Source organism: Leptonotus elevatus, chromosome 3 (assembly GCF_054856555.1).
Source record: "Leptonotus elevatus isolate MCC_2025b chromosome 3, RoL_Lele_1.0, whole genome shotgun sequence".
Classification (NCBI taxonomy): Eukaryota; Metazoa; Chordata; class Actinopteri; order Syngnathiformes; family Syngnathidae; genus Leptonotus; species Leptonotus elevatus.
In genome coordinates this window covers 13,581,646-13,604,635 of record NC_141241.1, presented here as the reverse complement: position 1 = coordinate 13,604,635, position 22,990 = coordinate 13,581,646, and the positions used below count along the sequence as shown (strand labels likewise).

Genomic DNA, 22,990 nt, shown 5'->3' with positions numbered 1-22,990 from the left:
CTCTTATTCTTTGTGTGTCTTGAAGCTCTTGCTAAATCATTGAAACTATTACAGCATTTTAGGTGTGATTATTTTATCAGCACTATTAGACTTTCAACAGTTGTTTACAATGCTACAACCATGAGCCCTCTTTTTTTATTTATTGATACCTCCAAACACATGTTCAGTCTTAAGTACAGTATTCTGATTAAATTATGTTTTATTTATTTACTTCATACAGAATAACAAAACACATGCTCACCTTCAAAGTGTAGCATGTCAGATGGTGTTTTTATATTTAAAAGTGTGATATTTTCCAAAAAGATTTCATAACATTAACAAGTCTCAGGAAATCTCCATGCTCCATGATTTACAGCCAGCCACACACTTCATGGAATCATACCTCTTTGGTGGTTGTGCACACATTTCTAAGCTACGCTCCACGTGAATCCAAAGTCTAGACAAGAGAATGTGCATAGGTGAAGTGTGGTTCTTAGAAGTCTGGGGCACAAAAAAAACAAAAAATGGGTCTTATTCATGTATCCATTTTTGTAGTTATATTATTATTGTTATTATCATCATTATTATTATTAAATTATTATTGTATCACAGACAACTCTATGTACAATCTAGAGCATGTTTTTTTTGCAGGTATGAAACATCAGTGATGGGGGATCATTTGTCCTTTGTGCTGCAGCAGCACCACCAGACAGACTGCACATCTCAAGTACCCGTTTTGAATGTTATTACTCGGTTAAATGGCCGCAGTGTTGTTATCCAGACCATTAGAACGGGTCAGATGGGGAATCCAATAGGCTTGAAGGTTGTAGGTACGACAATGAAATGCCTACTGTTTCAAGAAAAGGTTGAGTTCATACTACATACTAAATAAGCAAATGCACTCGGTCTGCAGGATTCCAATTATACTAACACCCCTCCATCTGTGTCTGTATTGTACTTAATTTGGCATTGTGACAATATAAATCCACATGCTCACTCAGCAGTTGAGAGTTTATTTATGAGCTAATTCATGTTGGTAACAACTGCAATTAACTCTGTTTTACACTGTATATCCTAAAAATGTCCAGAAGGATTATTGACTGACAAAACACATAATTGCACAAGAGCTGATGTGCATAAAGATGGAGGGTACAAATGGTGTCTTCAAAGTCTGAAAACATTAAACTGAAAGGAATTTTAGTGGCAGGAATCCCAGCACCTGATAGCATAAGTCTAATATCATTTAAATGTAATTGGATAGTAAAAGATTTACTGTTATTTTAGAGTAGTCAATGTAAATCAGGACTTGAAAGTAGACAGGATTTAACAGAAATTATATGTTTCTCAGGTAGTAATAAGAAATATTTTTTTCTCGTGGTATAAAACTATAGTATAGAAGCTGTAGCTGTGTATATGGTTACGTGTTTACCAATTGTGGGTACGTAAGTTGTTTCTAACAACGGATCCATATCGATCCAGACAGTTTACTCTTACCCTTGTGAGCACAAGGACGAACCTCCACAACCACTTCATCCATTCAAGAATCATGCTTTTATTTTCTTTGCGTAGGCTACTACACATGAAAGCTCAGCTACTAAGCTCTACACAGCAACGTTTGGTTTGTTTGATTTCCACAAATATCACTGCAGGAAACTGCAAAAACCACACCCTATTGAACACATCAGCTGGAACAAGGCATGCTAACAAAAAACAACAATGTGGGACAATGAGACAAAAGCTGTTCCGTGGGATACACACAAACCAGTTTTGACCAACACATAACGATTTGTAATATTAAACAGGTGTAACATTTACGATTGTCAGCCCCAATGTTTGGGATGTCGAAAGCGCCATTACAAGGCTCAAAATAAGCGGTTTCGTGTCGCAGTTAGAGAGACAAAATTAGTATTTTTTAAAAAGCATTGAAAAGCAAAACCACGAGCGGGCACAACGGCAACAAGTCGGAGGAGAAAGCAAACCTATTCATTTGTCGGCACTGGAAGATAGCAACATTGAGGGACCATTCCGGATTAAAAGGCAATCTGACCACCATGCTGGCCAGTGTGCTACTCAAAGTGGCAATATTTTGTCAAACGAAAATAAATACTTGTTTCCTCTCGAGGTGTCTTAATTTTGGTTTGAACACTTTTAAAACATTGAGTAGCATAAAGAACATTTGCCTTATTCTTTGTCAGCTCATAAAGGCACAGCCACAAACTGTAATAATACGGTAATATCTTGCTAAAATGTTCGCTAGTCGAGTGAAGATGCATAGAAGCTGTTTATGCCTAAAATAATGCCTTATGTTTTTGATACAAGAAATGCTAAGTTTAACCTGACATGTATACTTTTGTTTGGAATTGCCCCACGGAAAATGTTTCTAGACAAGAAAATAGACTGCTGCTATGCACATAACGAAGGCTTGGGACAGGAAGTGGGGATCTCTAGTAGCTGGGTTTGTCAAGACTGGGTGGGCATTCCAAACAATGTAGTGGAAATAACGTCCAACCTAAGTTGTATGAGGACAGTGTATTTGCCCTCCTACTGTGGCAACAGGCAAATCATTTATTCTGTGTGAACATCAGGTTCGTCCGAAAGTTTGCGTGGTCTTTGCCAGGAAAGAACAGTACTTATCTCCCGCTAAAAATGGACTTGACTGAAGGGTGCGAGCAGCAAATTTTTAGTGTGCATATTTGCTAGGATGTGAGAGAGACTGTGAATGTAGACTGACAGCAAAGAGAAGACAGCAGCTGTGTTTTGGAAAGATGATACTGCAAATGTGGCTAAAGATCATTCAGTGAGTTGAAGCCATTTGAGTCGATGATAGCGAAAGTCATGACTCCAATCCAAAACACCTTGCATTTTTGTCTCATTCTATTTCAAACTATATCTAAACAAAACCTGCCATAATGTCATTTGAGTCAAAGGCGTGGTCATAACTTTGGCCTCATAAATACAGAGAGAAAATAAGTGAGGCCACCTTTTTTCAGGGCATAAAAACTTCTTCCTTTTTTTTTTTATAATCCATTAACATTCGTCATCTTGGTCTTTCTAACTTCATTCTTTTTCCATCACTCCACTGGACTTTATCGTGGTTCCATCAGCCATTTTTCAATTGATCTTGCTCTCATCTGTATCGGCCTTTTTCATTGAGCTCTCTCTCTTTTTCACACTCGCTCTCTCAATACACACACATAGGCACATGCACACGCAGGCACATGCACAAAAACAAAACACCAAAAGTAAAACCACATTATCACATTCACACCAGAACTCAGTATTCCCCTGAGTCAATTCCCTGCATGTGAACATTTATCTGACATTGTTAAAAAGTTAATCAGCACTTTAAAAATCATTGTTTCTCACTTCAGCTATTTTCTCTTTTTCCTGTGTTATTCCCCGCTGAGTTTGCCTTGTCCGTTAAGTCTGCTTTTGCTTGGCCTTCTACCTGTGTTTGTTTGGCTACATGTCGCAGACATGTCGCAGGCTGTCCTTCATTACTTTAGGTTTAAAGGGGTTATTTTTAATAGGGTATCAACACCATGGTAACTGATATCCTTCATTGCTTACGTCTTCTTGGCAGACCCACACCAAGCCTGCTATCATTCGCGATTTTCCTGACATCGTAATACATTGTTTGACACGATAGTAAACACATTCAACTGTTATAGTAAAGAGTATTTTACAAGTTTATTTAATTTTGTTTATTTTGTGGATTCTTTTAAGAGTGTTAATTCAAAATGTATCTTCTTGGGATCATTTCACAAGTTTCCCTTATTCCCTAATCAACACTCAAGGGAAATGTTTTGGCTGGCTTTCCCCAGGTTACAAGCATCAACATACAGCAGCACCATTACAGTGAAGAAAAAAATGAAAGTTACATCCCAAGAAGTTTCAAAACAAATAGTAAATGTTTTTGCCACATCAACACTATCATCTGTTTGCAGTGAAATCATTTGTCCGCGCCAGAGAAAGAACTACGTGAACTGAAATTACCTTCTTTTTTTTTTAGATCTGAGAAGTGCTTTTGATCAACATTTAATGATATTACCTAATCAATATAACTTTATGGCAGGAGAGACAGCACAAGAGGAAAACTCGGGACACAGCTTTAGTCTCCAGTGTGTGATCCAATTCAAAGATTGCACATAAGAATCTGATATATTACCCTGTGGACCAGTAGTCTACTAGTTCCTTGGATGTGATGTGCGCAGCAGTGGCACTCCAGTGAAGTGATTGTATTAACACTAAAGTGGCAGCTGTAAAGGTCTGATGGCCAGGGCCAGTAACCCAGCCAGGAGAAGGTTCAACATGTCATCTTCTCAGCCCGCCAACATCCAATCTCCATTTGCTCTTAGTAGTAAATACCTTTACAGGCTCGCATCAATCGTCCCTCTATGTTTTTAAACTAACACATCACCTCTACACTTAACACACATTATGCTTTCCATTTTTATCACTCCGCTCCTCCTCCATGTCAGCAGCTCCATATTTGCTGGCTGTTGGCTACAAAATAAACTTTTGCTCGCATCACTGAAGTTTGTTGCCTTGTAAGAGTGTAAGTGTCTTCGAAGATTCCTCCTGAAATATTCATTCGAGGTGTGTTTCGTGTGACAAATCACCCTGGCCAGTCCATAAAATTTGGCAGCTGTCAGTCATCTCTCATCACTTATTTCTATCTACTACAGCAGGAATTCCAAACCAGAGTAACATGGCACACTAGTGTACCGTGAAAGATGATCTCGGAGTGACACGTCAAATTATCCAAAAATACATATTTGTTATTGCCAATATCTTCGTTCATCTATCTATGCCAGCGACATATAGTGACAGGCATAACAAATAAATGCAGGAGGTACAATTAATTATTTGTTGCCATTCCTGCTGTCATTCATACAACGCAATAAGTTATTCATTCCTGCAGGTAGAACAGCTTTTTGTTCAATTAAACATGTCCAGATTCAACATTCATCAATAGTTCAATATTTATACTTTTTTTGTTTTAGACATTCTTGTTTGGTGAAGAATAACCGGTTAAGAAAATTGGTGATGCGCCATGAGAATTTTGGTTTACACCAATATCAAGTCGAATATTAGGTTTAGTTTTGGTGACAAGCTGAATAGCACCGAGATCAAACAAACTGGAATTGATCCGAATTTTTTAGAGACAATATGTCTCTTAAGTTGCATAATAATAATAATAATAATAATAAATCACTGTCATCCAATGCATGAGGATTGTGCGCCATCTAAAAGGTTCCACTGTACTTATTCCTTTTTCTCTGGGCAGACAGCCAGTAAGTAGATGAGCTCTACATAGATAAAATTGGTGTCTCCTTGGGTTTGCTGCATATGGATCTACCATACACACATCGTTGGTAGAGTAATGAGAGAACATGTCGGCAATTTACCGGAATCAAATGTGCATCTATTTAAGGAAAACTCACATATAATAACCTCTGAAAACCAACCTCAACACCTACTCGCGCACAAGTCAAGCATGGAATAGAATGTTCCAATTTTTCACAATACAAGTGGCTGCCTACACAACCAAATTTGACATTTCAATACACCCACCATACTGTAATCATGTTCCCTAACATTCAGAAATTTTCCATATTAAACTTTTTTTTTCTGCAAGAATCAAAAAACAATCTGGTTTGCTGAAGAACACGGCCGTGAGTTTGCACACTCTGGAGTGGTGAGAAAGAAGGAAATAACATCTGCAACATGACAAATGGGAAAGAATTGGATGCTGCAAATATAACACCCTCCACTAATAGTTTATACATTCCCTGTCCACAGACATAAAAAAAATTGTCTGCTGCATAGTTAGTAATGTTGTCAAGTAAAGAAAAGTTTCCAGAGGTCGGAATATAATGCAACACTTATTCAAAACTTACCTTCAGGAAAATTGTTTCATGACTAAAAAGAGCGAAACAACTCTTGAGATTCATTATGCTGGGAAGAAGTTTCCTACAGAGAAGAAAATATTGAGTCATTTTGGTTCACCATGCAGCTGAGTGGAAGTTTCAAAGTGGAGTTTATAACAAAAAATGTTATTTCCTGGTGTATGGATTTAACAGAATGCAAGTAATGAAGAGAGCATATTTTGGTTTATGCTGTGAAATAATGCCTATTCTGATATATGTCAGAAAAAGAAGAGGGTCTGTTGGAGCATTTTCATCCTGTTCTTCCACCTTGATGTGGCTGAAACAAACGTATATATTTCTATCTGAAATTTTAAGGGTGTGTTGATTTCATATTCACACCATGCAAACACCCAAAGGGAGGGGGAAAACTAGAGGATAAATCCCAGCTCAGATGTTCTAAAAATGACAGGCAGCCATTCAGTCAGCCTGTTAGTCAGCCAGTCAAGCAGTGCAGAGAAGAACGCCAGGGGTGTGGTATCTTTTTTTTTTTTCTTTCTTTTTTTTCTTTTTAAGAGCTCAGTATTGTTCATTCGGAAATGTCATCATCATTGCTCTTTTATTTTTATTTTTTATTATTATTATTTTTTTTATGTGTGTATGGGGTGTGGTATCTTAATGCCTGTGCACATTATGTCTTATGATGTATAGGGTTTTGAAATGCAAAACAAATCAATTGCTATGCCCAACGGATTGAATTAAATAAGGTTGAATTCAGGTTGTCCTATAGATGTGACTGTCCTCCCCAATCACAGTTAAATTAAAAAAGGTGTATAATGCCATCACCGATTTATATAGGTTTTCTCGTGAAAATCTGTTAACCTCAAAGTCAACCAGCATCAAGAAACAGATTCTGATTGACTTTTGAGGTTTCACTTTACTATAAGCTGACCTAAGCATCTGTATATACGATTCTGTCTGTATATGATATACAATTAAAGGAGTATTAAATAAAGGTGAAGGTAAAACAGTTTGTTTTTTTTGTCTCACGTTTATGTACAACATTCTCTTCACAGAGCTCATCCTTGAGGAGCAGTGGGCGGCGTATAGCGCCCTGAGACCCAATGTAGAACGTGTCTAAGGATGTCTTGGCCTGACAGAGTGTAATCAAGCTAAATGAGCAAATCAGATGTTACACGAGTAAGAAAATGTCAGGGTGACTTGATTTAATTGGATTTCGACAAACTAATCGGCTATCAAGTTGGCACATTTGCAGAATGTTTGCAATGTGGAATAAGCACCATATGGGATCAGAACGAGGATTATGTGTTTCAACAAGACAACCTTGAGACAACTTAGCGTAGCCTTCTATAAATTAAGTGTCAAAATGTTGACTCGGCTGTTTTTCCACCTTTGCTTCTCTAACTCTGCTTTCTCTTATTTCATCTCAGTGCTGTCTCTCAGCATTAACAGGTGTTTAGTGCAGTAGGAGGCCTGCTGACCTAAATATTCTCATCAGTCCCGCAACTCCTGCTGAATCACTTCCAAACCAGCCCCCAAGTGACCCTCTCTGTCACTTTCATTTAGTATAACGTCACACTTTTTAGGTGTTAGTGGGTCTACTTGAAAAATTTACAAGCAAGTATGCTATGCTATGCATGCTAAACAACTCTTCGGTTGAGGAAGGGGGGATAAAAAAGAACCTCCTAAATCACATAGTAGCAAGTGATGCTAGTACACACTGATGATTGCATCCTTGCTCAAATGTTTCAGAACAACAAGTACACTGGATATTTCACAAGAGTTAACTGAAAGGTTAATGGATCCGATTTACAGCAGATAAACCTTACGCATGAGTGATTGCACGAGCTGCCTTTGAGAAAGCTTGGAAGAAGAACATACTGTATCACACCTGGAGTTTGTAAGATGGACCTCAAAGCATTGTCATCATAAAAACAAAAAAAAACTTAAGTCAAACATGACAAAAAACATGGCTATAAATTGTGATAAGCTAGGCTTTGCTCTGTTTCTGAAGAAACCATTGGGCTGTAAAATAAAAATAAATAAAAATAGTTCAGTTGGTCTTTAGGAGGGCCTCCAAGAGTGCTGCCATTGCCATCATGTGTCATCAGGCTTGTATTTCTGTAGTCAGGTTGCATCAATTTACTAGCAAATGATGCTGGTCCATATTGATTTTTGCCTCCTTGCTAGTGTCTTCCCATTTTTAGAGATGTACAAAAGGATAAAAGCCTGTGCACATTGATTTTAGCATCGTCTACAGGCAGCTTCACAACACTTTCAGACATACTTGTCATTGACAGAGGCATTGAGCAACCTTAAGAGAGTTACTTATAAGTGACGCGGTTAGACATTCACTTTAGCTTGCTTGCTAACAGAGGGTGACCAAATGTCTACTCTTTTGGGAGGAGAAACCATTTTCTTACGTCCTGTTCGTCAGGGAGTTTTATAAATTAATGAAAATGTTGTGTGACAAATAGGAGGTGAAGTACAATGTAACTGCAACTTGGTACCACAATTTCAAGGCCGGGGCAAACGTCCTCTTTTGGAAATGGGAATATGGTAACCCTAGCTAATGCCCATCCAACAAATGCACACACATAACAGCAGCATACCTAAAAATGTACATCAAAAGCTGGCTAGTTCATTCTAAAAGGCGTTAAAAGTGGTTGGTGTTTGAAATCATGGGTTTAGATTTGGAAACCTCTATGATGAGTTAACTAATTCAAATGCATACATATGGATATCAACTTTTCAACAATTCAACTCTTAACATAATGTGGAAACTGCACTGAACTTTGTGATGAGCTGGTGACAAGTCGAAGCAGCTTAGAGAATTATCAAGAACACAATACGGCACAGGCAGACGGACAGAACTACCAACCGCAGCGGGACTTAGTTCGACTAGCTTTAGCATCCGCCCTGTGTGTTTGTGCGTGTCTGTGTGCGCGCATGTGTGTTTAAGTCTTTCGTTGGCCCCGGGTCTCTTTGTCAGCACGCTTCTGTGCCTCCCTCCTCACCTCAACCCCTCACCCCCAACCGTCCTACCTTCTCCCCTCACCATGCTCCCTCTTCATGTCACTCTTTGCTTCCCTTGCGGTAGTCTTGGATTAGTTCCATTGCCTGGTTATCTAGTGTTGGCCTATTTTTCACAGGAAAGCGTAGGTTTTACACCGCACTCACAGCAAAGAAGTGATGGTCGTGAAAGTTTGACTGTGCAAGCACACTTCTGAAGTTGTTGACACGAAATATATTTGACAGGTTAATCTGGGATTGTAATCAGACATGCAGAAAGAAAGACGAGTCATTTTCCCTCACACATACACACTCTCTGTCTTTACTTTGCTATGTTCTATCTTCCCCAAACAAAGAAATTCCCCAAGGTCCCAAAAAAAACAAGGCAACAAGAAACTCAAAGTCCCACTGGTGAGTGACAATGCTAAAGTTTAACATATAGTCGCATGAAATTTGTAATTATTTAGTGCAGCGTTAGTTTGTGCATTTGAATGCTTATTATTCACAATCCCATACACTCCAGCGGGCGCTAACTATATTTCCTTTAGCTTCAAAGGCCTGAACTATCCTTCATTAGAATTTATCGTAGATGAGCAAATACTTCTGTCTGTTGTGCCTTACGAAAAAAAGTCATGAATAAGATACCTTCTATAGATAGTATTCACATGATGTCATTTGCCCCACAATGTGTGTCGTTCTCGGGTTCATTGAATATCGAATGTTAACGAACAAAGAAGTGTCCGGAATTGCAAAGATAAATCGAAAGGATTTCCAACCAACAAAGTCTACCAAAGTGCGTTCTGACCATTTTAATTAAGGTAAGTGTCATTGTTAGATGGTAAAAAGGCTTTTACCATAATGCAATTGTGATGATATGTGAGCCACTAGCCGTAGCTAGCGCTGGCTAAAAATAGATCTGGTGGTCTAGATGTTAAATTTTGAGATCTCTCCAAATACCCTCCTTAAGGTCGCATATTTTTTCTTTTCCAGCAGCCCAAAAGTTTAATTATTTTTTTAAAGTGTACGAAAATAAATGATGAATCAACAATGTTGTTGTTGTTTTTGTTGTAACATTCTAGCGCTAGTAGCTAGCCTGGTCGGGGAACTATCTAACTTGGTTTAAAAATAACCTGAGATTCTTCACCTCAAATTCACAAATGATCAATGCACATAGCAGCCAATAAAAGCCGAAAGTACAGAAGATGTCCGTGTTTTGAGAGCCATCCTACCTCAGAGCATACGTTGCCATGTAGTCCGGTGCGGGCAGTAACATCGGCAAATGTTTGCAATCCAATCGATTCCACTAATCAAACGTTTCAACGTATACCGCTTGCAAGGAGTGTTGAGCTAAATCTTCCACATACGTCTTGCTTATACAAGTAACGTTAGAGGAAGCTGGGGGTGACATTCACCAATACCAAGAGAACATTCGGTGTAAAATAGTGTTGCACGGGATACCGATACCAGTACCGTACCTCAATGTTTTGGCGTCAAAAATGGCTCGGTATCAATTTTTCTTAGTACCGATATTTAAAAAAATAAATACGAGACAGCCCACCAACTATGTTTTAAAGGCAGGTACACATACACGCATGGCTGCCTGTCTACCGATATGCGGCAAACACCTTAAATAAGCGACACGCCTCTTTCAGCGTGTGTGCGAGAGGACGCAGGAAGATGGCTTCGCGCACTGAAGCTCGCTGGACGTCCACTCCTCGTTGAGAAGCATGACACGCTAATTAAGGCTCCACAGGAGCGCGCAAGCACAATGGAAGCCACGTGACAGCATTGGCATTGCTTACGCATGGTTTTCAATTTTTAAAACGTTTTGTAACAAGAGCAAATGTTTTTCGCGGAGAAGCAGAAGAAAAAGCAGCAATCATTCCTGGAGTGGACTCAAGGTGCGTTCAATTAACAGGCACACAGTTATGCATAGAAAAAGCTCAGACGACTGACAGAACAACAGACACAGGTTAAACATAAATATATACAGTATGCACATAAATTAACATGTATATATCCCAATATTTTGAATTAATAATAAATAAATAAAAATTGACGTTCTTTTGTCATTTTTAATTTTGCTGCTTTCGAGTTTTGTCGAGGTACCGTTTCAGTACCAGTATCAAGGTATTTTATACAGGTAAAGTGTCGAAGTCAAAATTTTGGTATCGGGACAACACTACAAACACAGCTGAGTCCGCTGGAAAGTTGTGTGTCAAATTCAATTACTATATTCAGTTGTTTATGTAACAGAAGAGTACGTGCTTGAAGCATCAAGTTGATGCTTTATGATCCTTTCCATTTTGAGTGTTTGTGACTTCCTTACCCAATTAAAAAACACTTTTATACACAGATTTGTGCTATTCGCGGCAGGCTTGGTCGGTCCCTATCACTGTCACAGAATAGTGCAGGGTATGGAAATACAGTCAACAAAAAGTGCAAATATCAGAATATTTACATTAATTTACTGGAGTAATTCTCAAATTGAGAATACACCAAAGATCGTACAATTTGTAATTTAACCAATTGAGCGCATCTGACTTTACCTCAGATAAACTAACTTGAATGGCATATTTGTTTTTTGTGGCACTACACTTTGGTACCAGCCTCAAAAAGGGGCCCGAGTACATGAAGCAGGATGACATTCAAAGCAGTAAAATGTTAATAAACATTGAGGAATGGGAAAGACTGACTGTAAAAGTAGCTTCCAGCGCTAAAAAAACGAAGAAGAAAAAAATCGTCATCTTCACTGTAGCAGAACAACGTTATTAAAAAGCTCTAATAACGAGCTAATCAAATAAATACCAATCTCCAAACACGTTACTAGCTTAGACAATACATGTATTCTTCAGCAATAAACTACATTTTAAAAGACCTGTGAAGAAAACTTGTGTTTTCACTTAAAGATGCCCTTTCAATAATTCACAGTGGATAAGTATGAGAGATGGTGGCAGTAAAAAGTGTCTACGGTCAGCTGGATTTCACTCAAATGCATTTGATTTCTGCGGCGACAAGCTGCAGAGTGGCAATTGAAAAGTAACTTTTAAACATCTTCCTCAGCATATTCTAAAACGTTGCTACCTATCAATACACGGCATGTTCCAATAAATCAAAGTTTTACACCAACTCTTCATTTCTCAATACAAATTCTGGAATTTAAGGGTACTGTGTGAATCGTCATTTTTAACTTGAGCAAGCAGGGGGCGGATCTTGGCAATTGTACTGAGGAGGCTTTTCTGTTTAAAAAACAAATAAGAAATAAAGATGTTGCTGTTGCCATCTTTCATCAGCGTGAGTGGGATGGAGGAGATTTACTGCTGCTGATGCACAGCTGGGGCCGCCGAGGAGAAGCCTCAGATGTCAGGTCTTTCCTGTGAGATTGCAAAATTTCCCCACATAAGGTCTGAGGGCAGTTGCTCGGCTGTCTGCAAGAGAAAGATAGAGCCGGACTCCTCTTTCAGAACAAAAGAAGGCATTCAAGATCCTATTGCTTTGCTTCGAATGACAACGTGAGCACAAGCGATGGGCTCATGTCAGTGTTGAGAGATGGCAGGTTTTAGGCCACACACACTCACACCCATAAAACAGGAGTACAGTCAGCACCATTATTGAGATTTACCATATTTAGACCTTTTAACGGTCAACGTTGTCGTTACTGTTTTGATTTGCTACGGGTGATTTTGTTTGTTTGTTTTTAAACAGGTGTGTTTTGACGTATTTCAATGACATCAGGCTCAAACTAACAGGTTAAATCGGATCTGTCCATTTAAGCCGCAATGCTTTAGCAGACATCCGATTCATTCCAGTTTTTTAACCACATTTGAATACATGCTTCAATATGTAACTTAAATGAGACACATTGAGAGGGGAAAAAAATCGAATTGCGTCAATTAAACCATATTGTGACAATACAATTTTAGAAAAAAACAAAACGTGTTTTTGGTCACCTTTACAGGAAAAAAGAATCCATTAATACAGGAGGTGGACTCGAGTGCCATGACTTGGACTCGAGTTGACTTAAGCTGCTAATTTTATGATTTGCAACTGGCGTTTTGAAATAATTGACTTGACTTCCATTCGACTTTGCATTCATGAGACTCGACCTGACTTTGACATGAAGTCCAACTACCTTTATAAGACATTGTCATCAATGGCCAAAGTGAAAGATGAAATCAGGAAAACTCAACATCTACGTTTGTGAATGTACAGTTTGATTAAAATAAAGTGTCAACAGTAAAATGGAAAAATATAGATACATAAATACATGTAATTACTTAAAATGAAAACAGACAATGATAACCCAATCCAATACCTATATAATTAAATAGGTGTGCATAAGAGAAGGGGTGGAAGAACCTTTTTGCCTTATCTAGTCATGTACCTTTCTTACAATTCCTAGATATTTTACATTTAGGCATAAAATGAACCGCTTAGGGCCCAGCACTGACCCCTGTGGGACACCACTGGTAATGCCATGGCAGCCTGACTTGTGATACCGTATCAGCACATATTGCTGTCTGTTGTCTGAGACTTACTTACGACTTGCATATATGTGACATACTTCCACCTCTGCCTTGAAGTGTAGCATAATCATCATCATTAATTCATCATTATTATCATTATCAGAATTACATTACTGCTTCCAGTGGGTAGAGAAAAAACAAAGTGTCGTCAAAGAAAAGAGCATCAGCTGTGAGGGACTTGAAAATTGCTCCGAGAGGCCAAGCACAAGTGAGCTGCTGGTGCACTTCAACTCTCCTGTTGTCTCAACACAGCTGGACTTCACAGGAGGCTGTTGGCGCAGCTGTCAACTCACCTTGTGTGAGGCTTGCACGCCGAGAAATGATGGCGCCAAAAAGCTTCATGACACACACAATTGCACACTTTGGTGATTGTGTTGTTGTTTTTCATATATCTTTACTATAATGGTATTTAATCATAATGATACAAATACCGTGTATTTATGTACAATTAGAAAACACTTCCAGTGGTGCAAAGCATAATGGAGGAAGCATTTTGGATATATTTCACTCTATATGTTACCAGGCAAGCCAAGCTTTGTGGAGGTTGTTGCCGTTAAACACCCCTGAGCTTTTATCATGTGGAATTCAACAAAAGTTTTCAAATACTTGACGTCAACCTCAGTTCAGCAAGCATCTAAGGATGACTTGGTTTTCGTATATCACAGTGTAGTATGCATGTTTTTGTCTTTCCTATTTTCTATTCTCCAATTTTTCCCTATTATTTGTTTTTTTCCCTTTTTTTAACCAAATGTTTTAACAAATACTTTTTTGGACAAACCCCCAAATATGTAAATGTATGTAGTAAATGTTTAATTAGGCGATCTAAATAGCTAGAATTGCTAGAATATCTTGGTGAGCAAGCGAAGCATGGCCACACTATCATCATCATCTGAATCATCAGCCAGCTGATACACTCTGTGAGGAAAAATATGTGTATTTTCTAGAAGCTCAGTAAAGTCAGCAGTCCTTTTGTCCTCCTCTGGGCAAACCACTAAATAGGTATTCTTCTCACTCAGAGACATAATAAAGCTGCTGGATATAACATTTTAACCAAAAAAAACCACTGTTATCCAAAACTGCACCAGCAAGCTCAAACATAACAGTGTGTGCCTTCCCCGCTCATCCCTCCTACACACAAACTCTGTGATGAATAAGCTCCCAACAGCGAGCCAACTCTGTGGACGCTGTTCTAACGACCCTTCCTGCACTGAAACAAATCACCAAATACCAAAGCTGCCAGTTCAGCAATGCCTTTTAACTTATTTGGCATCCTGGCCTGATCATGTTAATGATGACAACATTGGCGTATCTTTGTGGTTTGTTTATCATAAAAATAGCGGAAGTCAAATTGAAAGCTATAATGTACAAGAATTTGACTTAAAATCAACATTATTACATTGCATGACTTCTACTACTAAAATATACAGAATAGTGAATAATAAAAGGAAAAATAAGGCATCGTGCACTGCATACAAAATAAAAGCATTCTAACAATGTGTGCTGTTTGTCTCTTTTTTTTTATGCGTGTAGAGCTACTGTAAGTTACCATATTTGGCAATATAAGGTTAGCTCTATGATAAAGAAAAGACACAATTATTAAATGCCATCCTTATAATATGCTTTGGCAAAAAAAAAAAATCCACTCTAATTTAAAGCTTGACAGTGTCAAGTGTTAAGTGTAACAGATAATGTGATAATAGAAGTATGAAAATCAGTGCTGGAAAGTAAAACATTGTTCCTCTCTATTTAGTGTCAGAGGGAGAGTGTGTGTGACAGAAAATGTGCATCAGTGTGTCAGTTGACACTTTTTTATCAGGTTAGAGTGACAGCATCAACAGAAAAGATCACCACAAAAAAATAATCGAATATTCTAACCTCATTTTTAGGTTCCCAGGCAAAGGTTGTCCATCATATACGGACACCATATCAAAGTCTTCCTCTAGTGCAAGCGTGACGAAAGTGAGCTGGATCCTGTTTCGCTCGCCTGTTATTATCAGCCACGTACAGTTGGCGTAGTTGGGATAGCCGTGGGGGAAACCAGGCGATTCTATCGTTCCGTTCAGGCCTTGGATCACACCACCACATGATTCAGCTGGAAGAGAAAAAAAACATACAAACAAAGTCAAGAAGTTTGGATTGAAGCTTTTGGTCTTCAAATGGTCTTCGTAGATACAGTCAAAGTCACATTCTACGAAAGTTTTAGGAAACAAGAAAATAACATGTTCAATTTTATTTGTTTATAGTGTATATTGACATACATTGCCAACACATTGGTAATTTTCTCACTCTTATTGTGTTATGTTGAATTCATCGTCCTCAAAAAAAGAAATCAGTCATTTGTAAAAAGAAAAAAAGCACTCGATATTTTGTCCTTAAAAAAAAAATCATGACAAATAGAATCAAGAATTTAAAAAATGTTGCCGCATTTTTTACTTCAATTCACTGAACATGGTGCTGCTCCTTTAGGTGTGAATGCCTTCACCATCTGGGTGTAATCATCCAGACATACGAATATACATGAAGGAGTTGGTCACAATTGCTCCGTAAGCCACAGTAGTATTAGTCGTTCTTCACAGAAGATAAAAAATATATGCCTTGGAGTATTATTATTTAACCATGTGCATGTTTTGCTCTTGTTTTCAAACATATGTTGCCGATTGTGTTATATCGCAACCCTCCATGTTATTTTGAAACCCTTCTGTGGTGTTTTGCATAGTTTTTTAGCATTAAGATGAGCTAAATTTTCTAAACCACAGCCATGTTGTTTGAAGAAAAAAAAAAAAAGCTTAGTTTGACAGTAAATTTTAACATCTTGAATTTTTTTTAAAGAATTGCTTTCATTCTATCTGCCAAACTGCTGCTTGTTGTGAAGTGAGAAGTTCAGTTGACTGCCACCATACGAAGCTATTGCTCAAATTTAACGTAACTTAAAGCAAAAAATTCTTAAGCCAGGTCATTTGTATCTCAAGGCACAATTCATAATGCAGAATAACACATACATACATACAATACAATGAAACAAGCGCAGTGCTAAAAATGCTATACTAGCCACAAAGAATTGCTATAATTAGCCCTGATTTCCAAGCTGTTAGGGTTCATTCAGTGGTCGTTCAACCAATTGGGAGCTGCAAAACGCTCCTCTTTTCCCTTGTACACGGCAAGATGAGCGTCGCCAGTGGAGGATACAAAAGTTGGAATCAGACTTGAAATTGGCCTTGTGTAATTTGCATGGTGTGAGTGTGTTAAGTCACACAGGATGGGCTCCAGTAACCCTGCAATACTGAAGAGGATAGCTGGTATGGAAAATGCTTCGATATTTTGTATGCATGATGACAGTCATGCTTTTACATATATAAGGGTAAATTAGAGGCTTAAGAAAGTAGAATATAGCCTAAATGATATGTGAATGATTTTGAAGATACTGTACAATGTAGCTTTAATGTGGAATAGAAGAAAGGCAGTTAATTAGTCATAAAGCACATTACCAGGGTATGTGCGTGCATTTGTGTGTGTTCATTCTTAAGAAAGTCAGGCCTGCTGATGCACACCTGTAGTGTGGAAGTGCCATGTGGAGTAAACATTTTTTACTGGTGATTATGTTTGAACATATTTTGAGTATATTCGAACGTATTGAAATATATTTATGATTTATTATCATGTCTGCAGTGCCTGATTTTGGTTCAGCATATTTTCCCATAATACCACGGTATTCAATTGCACATGTGCAAGTATTACCTCGTCATTACCATTCTGGGAAAATATGCTATGTTTGTAGCATTTCGCCTACAAACGTACTCACGATTTGCAAGTATTTCCGAACGTATATGCGACTATATTTGAACGTATTTGCGAGTATGTTTGAACGTACTCACAAATATATTAGAACATACTCGCCAGTTAAAAATGTTTACTCTACATTGGCAGTTCCACGCTTCCGGACCGTAAAGCTAATTGACAAAAACTGAATTATCTAACGTTAGCAAGTCCAGGTTTCAAGACATTGCTGCAAAGGAATAAATATCAATAAATGAGCTGTGCAAGCATATGTGAATGGCAAAACAACAAATAACAAAAAGCCAATTAAGACGACAGGATGTGTTCTATGACCAATGTTTTACCAGAAAGTACAATCATGTATCCCCCTTCGCCTTCATCTTTAATTTCCTGCTCCTCCTTAAACAAGGCAAGATTTTTTTCCTGACATCACCGGAACATGCAAACATGTGTGTGTTTCCAAGATGAAAGTCAGCAGTAATTGTTTGTCAGATCACAAGGCCTATTGATTTAGTAACCTTTTATTATTAAGAAAACCCGCTCTCTCCCACAGAGACAACTAGTGTGTCTTCAAGGACAAGATCCAGTCAACCAAACGTTTACAAGCAAGTCTTTTAGAACTTGTTCCTTGCAGATATACCAGATGTTTCCGCTTGCCCGAAGCAACTCAAACCTCACATAACTACACGTTGGCAGCAAGTACAACAAAACATGTGCATGAGCCGTACATGCACACACAAACAAACAAACCATCTGGAGTGTCCGCATTCATTTCAGAATGTTCTCCACTGTCTTTCCAACCCAATTCACCTCTGCCTCTCAGCACTCGTTGCGTATGTCTTTCATTAAATCCCCAGTTTTCTCCCTCTTCTGCTGCCGGATCCCAACTTTGCACAGATGGGATGAGTAGGACTTAGCAGATATTTGCATCACATCACAAAACATATTGGCACAACATACCCAGAGCAGCGCAATAAAATACAGTTTTTGCCTTGGTGAGTTCAACCCAACTGGTTTTTCATGTTTAAAATGTTCCGTGCAGTGTAGCCTCTCCGATACCAGATTGTATTGTGGCTGCAAACCATATGGTTGGTTCAACTAAGAGCAATGGAGTTCGTCCGAGTGAGCAAGAGGCGTGTTGAGACTGCAGATGGATAAAGAAAAGAGTGAAAACTCAGCCATTCAATTGCTTCTAAAAAAGTTAGGTAACAATCCATCCCGGGATACTGGTTGGTGAACACAGCTTCCAGTGTGTGCTATGTAGTGAGCTAAGCTACAAGCCGTCTACAATAAATGAAGCTGAACTACACAGAATCTAACCACCAGAGAAATGCAGCAAGCTAAACTACAATAAAATGACATACGTGGATAACTACTTCATACCTCCTACATTGGGTGGAACGTGTAAAGTAAAACCTACATTTTTAAATGCTGTAATTGTGCTACTGGGGTATAAATAAAAATGTTTGCTTCTTACTCCCACTAATACTAATTTCTTGGACTAATGCCGTGAAAGCACTTTGTTGTCATTATTTTCTATTCTTACCCCCCCCCCCCCTCTTCACACACAAATAGACACACATTCATTCTACTGCTGCCAAAAACACTTTGCTAGCTGTTGCTACGCTAGCTGACTGAGTTGTGATAACCAGAGTTGACCTACGGTCACATGACATATGGACGTCAATCTTATTACCCTGCTGAAATCATACTCTCTCTATATACGGCTCTGTTGATAACTAGCTTAGCCAGCACTAACTTGGACAAATACCTGGGTATGTGTCCTTACATTTCTGCTGGATTACTTGGATGCTGACAGGAGCTTCTTTTCAGAGTTGCACCGTAAACACCAGATATAGCCATTCTCTCTGTGAGGACTCCCTAAGTAGCATCAAGTGTTTAAGTGGTGGAAGTGGGGATTGACAAGTAGTACAAACGTCTGCCCCCTCCTTTGGCATTTTCTCCAGTTGTGAACGCTGCATATTCCACACAATTCATGGGCACTATCTAAGCTCTAGGCAGGCATAAGAGGGAGGTTATGGCACAAGTACACAACATGACGTCAAACAGAAGAGAGGTATTTAAGGTTTATAACTGTCTGTGGAATTGTACTTCTGTGGATGCTATAATAGGCTATATGATCATGAAAATAGCTTCACAACTGAACTGAACAGCTTTTTGATGCTGAAAACAGCAACGCTAAGACCAAGCTACTGAGAAATGTAGAAATGTCGAGTTAACTAGTAACTATACTCGTAACACCTCTACTGCCCAACACTATTTATCCATGATAGCCTTCTAAATGAAACCTGCTTTTCCCATAGGAAAAACTATAAATATAAATAAGAAATTTCAAGGTAATCATAAACATTAAATGTGCTACAAGCATTTTTCAGTAACATAATAATAGAATTAGTAAGCCAATTATAAAATATGTTAAACACTCTCAGTATAATTAATAAATTCAACACAGCATTGTTTTTTGTCTTTTTTTCCACCACCGAATTTTCTAAAAAAATAGGGGGAGTTACTATACTGTATAAAACGTATGGCCTGTTGGCAAGAACAGGTGTGTCAAACATATGTGAATTTGAAATAAATACATAGTCTGTAGGACATTGATCGACTGTGATCTGTAAGCTGCACATGTGTAAATGAAAACACTGATTCATAATAGTGTTGAAATCACACTCATGTGTGTTTAAAAAAAAGGCACATTGCTCATAGGATTTGCAACACAAGATAATAGTCAGTATTAATACATGTGAATAATATCTGGATGCACGGATCCCCCCCCCCCAAAAAAAAGTGTGGGGCTGAATTTGGAATTGTTGTTTATATCTTATCAGGCACACTTGAGATCAAGTTGGGGTGAATATTATGAACAAAAAAAAATATTTAACAACCCAGGGTTATGTTTGAATTAAAAACATCAAAACATGACACAGTCTGAGTCTGGAAAAAATATATATAAATAATGAAATGTGCTTCCATGAAATGACAAATCCAAAAATGCTCTTTGATGTGTGAGCTTTCCTGCCCAGTTGTTAAAAGGTAGTAAAGCTGCCTATATAGTTAAGAGTGGACTGAGTTTTGGTTGTATGTTGGAGGCAAACACATTGATGCCATTCATGGCTGGAGCGTGCCTCCAATTAAGCATAAATAGTTTTCCACACCAACTTATGAACTCATGATGCCCACTCGGATGAGACAAAATGTCTTTGAAGAGCAGTCTAGTTGTGATCCACTCAATACCCTGAGAATGAAATGACCTGGATGAATGAGAATATCCACAAGCACGTTGCCTCAATTCTTTATTGTAGCAGAAACGCGTCACCCACGAAGATCAAGTGTGTACACATGTTGACATGTAGCGATGTGAATTGACATGCATGTTTGCAGTAGAAACAGCAACCGGCACGTATGAATCCACACAGATGTGCACAATCCGAACATGTGCACACAGTCCCACTGTGTCAGTCTTCATTAAAGCGCCACACTAAATCATGTTGCCTTTGATTTATATCTCATGGGCTTTGTATTTTTTCTTTGACCTATTTAATATGCTGTCTTTTATCTCATACAGAGCACAGATGTATCACTCGATTTCTTACACAAAAAAAAAAAATGCAATCATTTCTGGCTATAAAGTCAAAGCTCATTAAAGGAGAGGGGTCATAGCAGGGATCTACATGCTTATGAAAGTCTGGGCAAGCAGAGGGGTGGTGCACTGGAGTAGAACTTGACCAGAAGGTCCCCAGTTCATAAATCACACGTTCCACGGCACGCCAGGCCACAAATCAAACACATCTTTCAAACATAAAAAGTGTAGAACTATTGGCTGCAGCCATTCAACGGGATCTATAAGAGAGGAGTGGGGATTTTGTGTGACAGCTTTGTTGTTCCCTTCCATGCATCACCCCCTCCCTCCTTTTTCATGATCTCACAGCGGGTTTGTCTCGCCACAAAGCTCAATCTCTATTTACCTCTTATCTGTCTGTCTTGCCATCACCATTACTTACACTCCCTTCTGGTTCATTGTCAAACATTTAAGGCTATAGTTAGACTGAAGCCTCGCAGGCACTTTTGTTGGTGTTAAATCGGCGGAATAATAAAGGGTGTGTGGTAAAAACTAAAAGATGTAAAATAACTTTCTCTCTTTCAAACTTTTTCCCCAGCTTTAACTCGCTTGTCTGTCTATCTACCCCTCAAAACTACAGGAAGCAGAAAATACGCCGCTTATAGCAATTTAATGCAATATTAGGTTTCAACATCGAAGACATACCCAGTCACAGGTCACCATGGCAACCAAGGATGGAAAAGATGAAAATGTATCATTTTCCGCACGCTCATGGGAACTATTGAGGCAATGTTCAGAATAAATCCCAATGACTGTCAGCAAAAAACAAACAAACAAAAGGAGCAGCTTGGACTGACAAAAACAGCGATAGGTGAGATGAATGGATGGGTGTGTAGTGTGCGCGTGTGTGAGTTTGGGGGGAAAAAGACATGATCAAAGAAGCAATTAAGTTTGAAGCCGGGGCGTGTGCGGGAGAGAATTGCATGTGATTGCGTGATACCAGCATTTGCATCTTGCCGTGTCTGTGTGAGCAGCAGAAAACACAAGCTTCATTTTTCTTTATTCTTACTTTGTGAAGAAAAGGCACCAGTCTGTAATCAATCCGCCACTAACCTGCAATTCCAATGCTTTATATTTTCAATGATGAATGGGGATGTGCTGGAGCGCTCGAAAGCAAACAAAGCGCCAACACAAAATGCAAAACAACTTGAAGAAAAACAATAATTTGAAAGTAAACAGAGGACTTCACTGCTACTTCCCATCAACACAGTGACGAAAACAAAAAAAAATTGCAAAATGCTTAGTTTTTTTTGTTGTTGTTTTTTAAGTGATGGATGTGTTTTTCACTGAAGATATTATTGTCTCATGATTGTTTATAGCCCGTAACTCCATAAATCCATTATTTGTATGCACTCCACTAGTTTCAGCAAAACAGAGCTCGCTTGTTTGTTTGGCGCTTTGGGAGCTGCAGTCATTCCAGCAATGGTCGGGCACTGTGGGCGGTCTTACGGCGTGATGGTGAAGTGGGAGTGCGGGACCTGTATCAGGTGCGCCAGCTAACCATTTAAGAGGTCACGCGGTTACAATAACCTACACGCCTGTGCCAAAATGGTGAGATGCATGCGGTTATTTGTCAACGCCTACATGGAGGGAGGCCGGGGGAAACATATTTAAACCTCCCAGAGAGGCGGCATAGTCAGACTTCAGCTGTGGGGTGTTATCATGAGAATTGAGGCAGAGAATAAATGAGAAATATTCTGCTGTAGACGTTTTCTACTTTCAGCCACTTTGAGGTAGAAGCTTGGGGGTGTTCATTGCACAACCGATCAGACTCCTTTCTCTTACATCATCATTGGTTTGTGAGGAGTTTGTCAACATTCAGCTTGTGCTTAAATTCAGGTCTATCAGAGTGAAAGGTCTGTACAATGAACATGACAAGGAAGGGCCTGGATCGTTGGCGCACACAACCTTTGTGAAGGCATACTCTATCACTGTTGTGTTTATGATGGTGGTTTAAAGTGTCAATAATATAAATAAACTTGACTTGATTCCCCTCCCCCTCCCCAAACAGGTCACGTTTCCATCAAAATACCCCTAGAGTAAATATAATTAAACTTTTGCTGAAATTAGCCAGTTTTAAGGTGGCTGTGTGTCATGCCCTTCTATCGCGGGACCAACGAGAAAACACCTTCCGTTACTATGACAACTAAGGACAAGGAATGGATGAG

At 38.8% G+C, this 22,990-nt stretch overlaps 1 protein-coding gene across 2 annotated transcripts in view; it reads right to left on the bottom strand.

The window, feature by feature from the left end:
* LOC147177030 (CUB and sushi domain-containing protein 1-like) overlaps nucleotides 1-22,990 on the bottom strand; it is a 383,887-nt gene that overhangs the window by 266,802 nt on the left and 94,095 nt on the right. For both annotated transcript variants that reach the window (XM_086070543.1, XM_086070544.1), the window contains exon 2: nucleotides 15,284-15,500. In XM_086070543.1, the coding sequence (XP_085926669.1) occupies nucleotides 15,284-15,500 (217 nt within the window). The remainder of the gene's footprint in view (nucleotides 1-15,283; nucleotides 15,501-22,990) is intronic.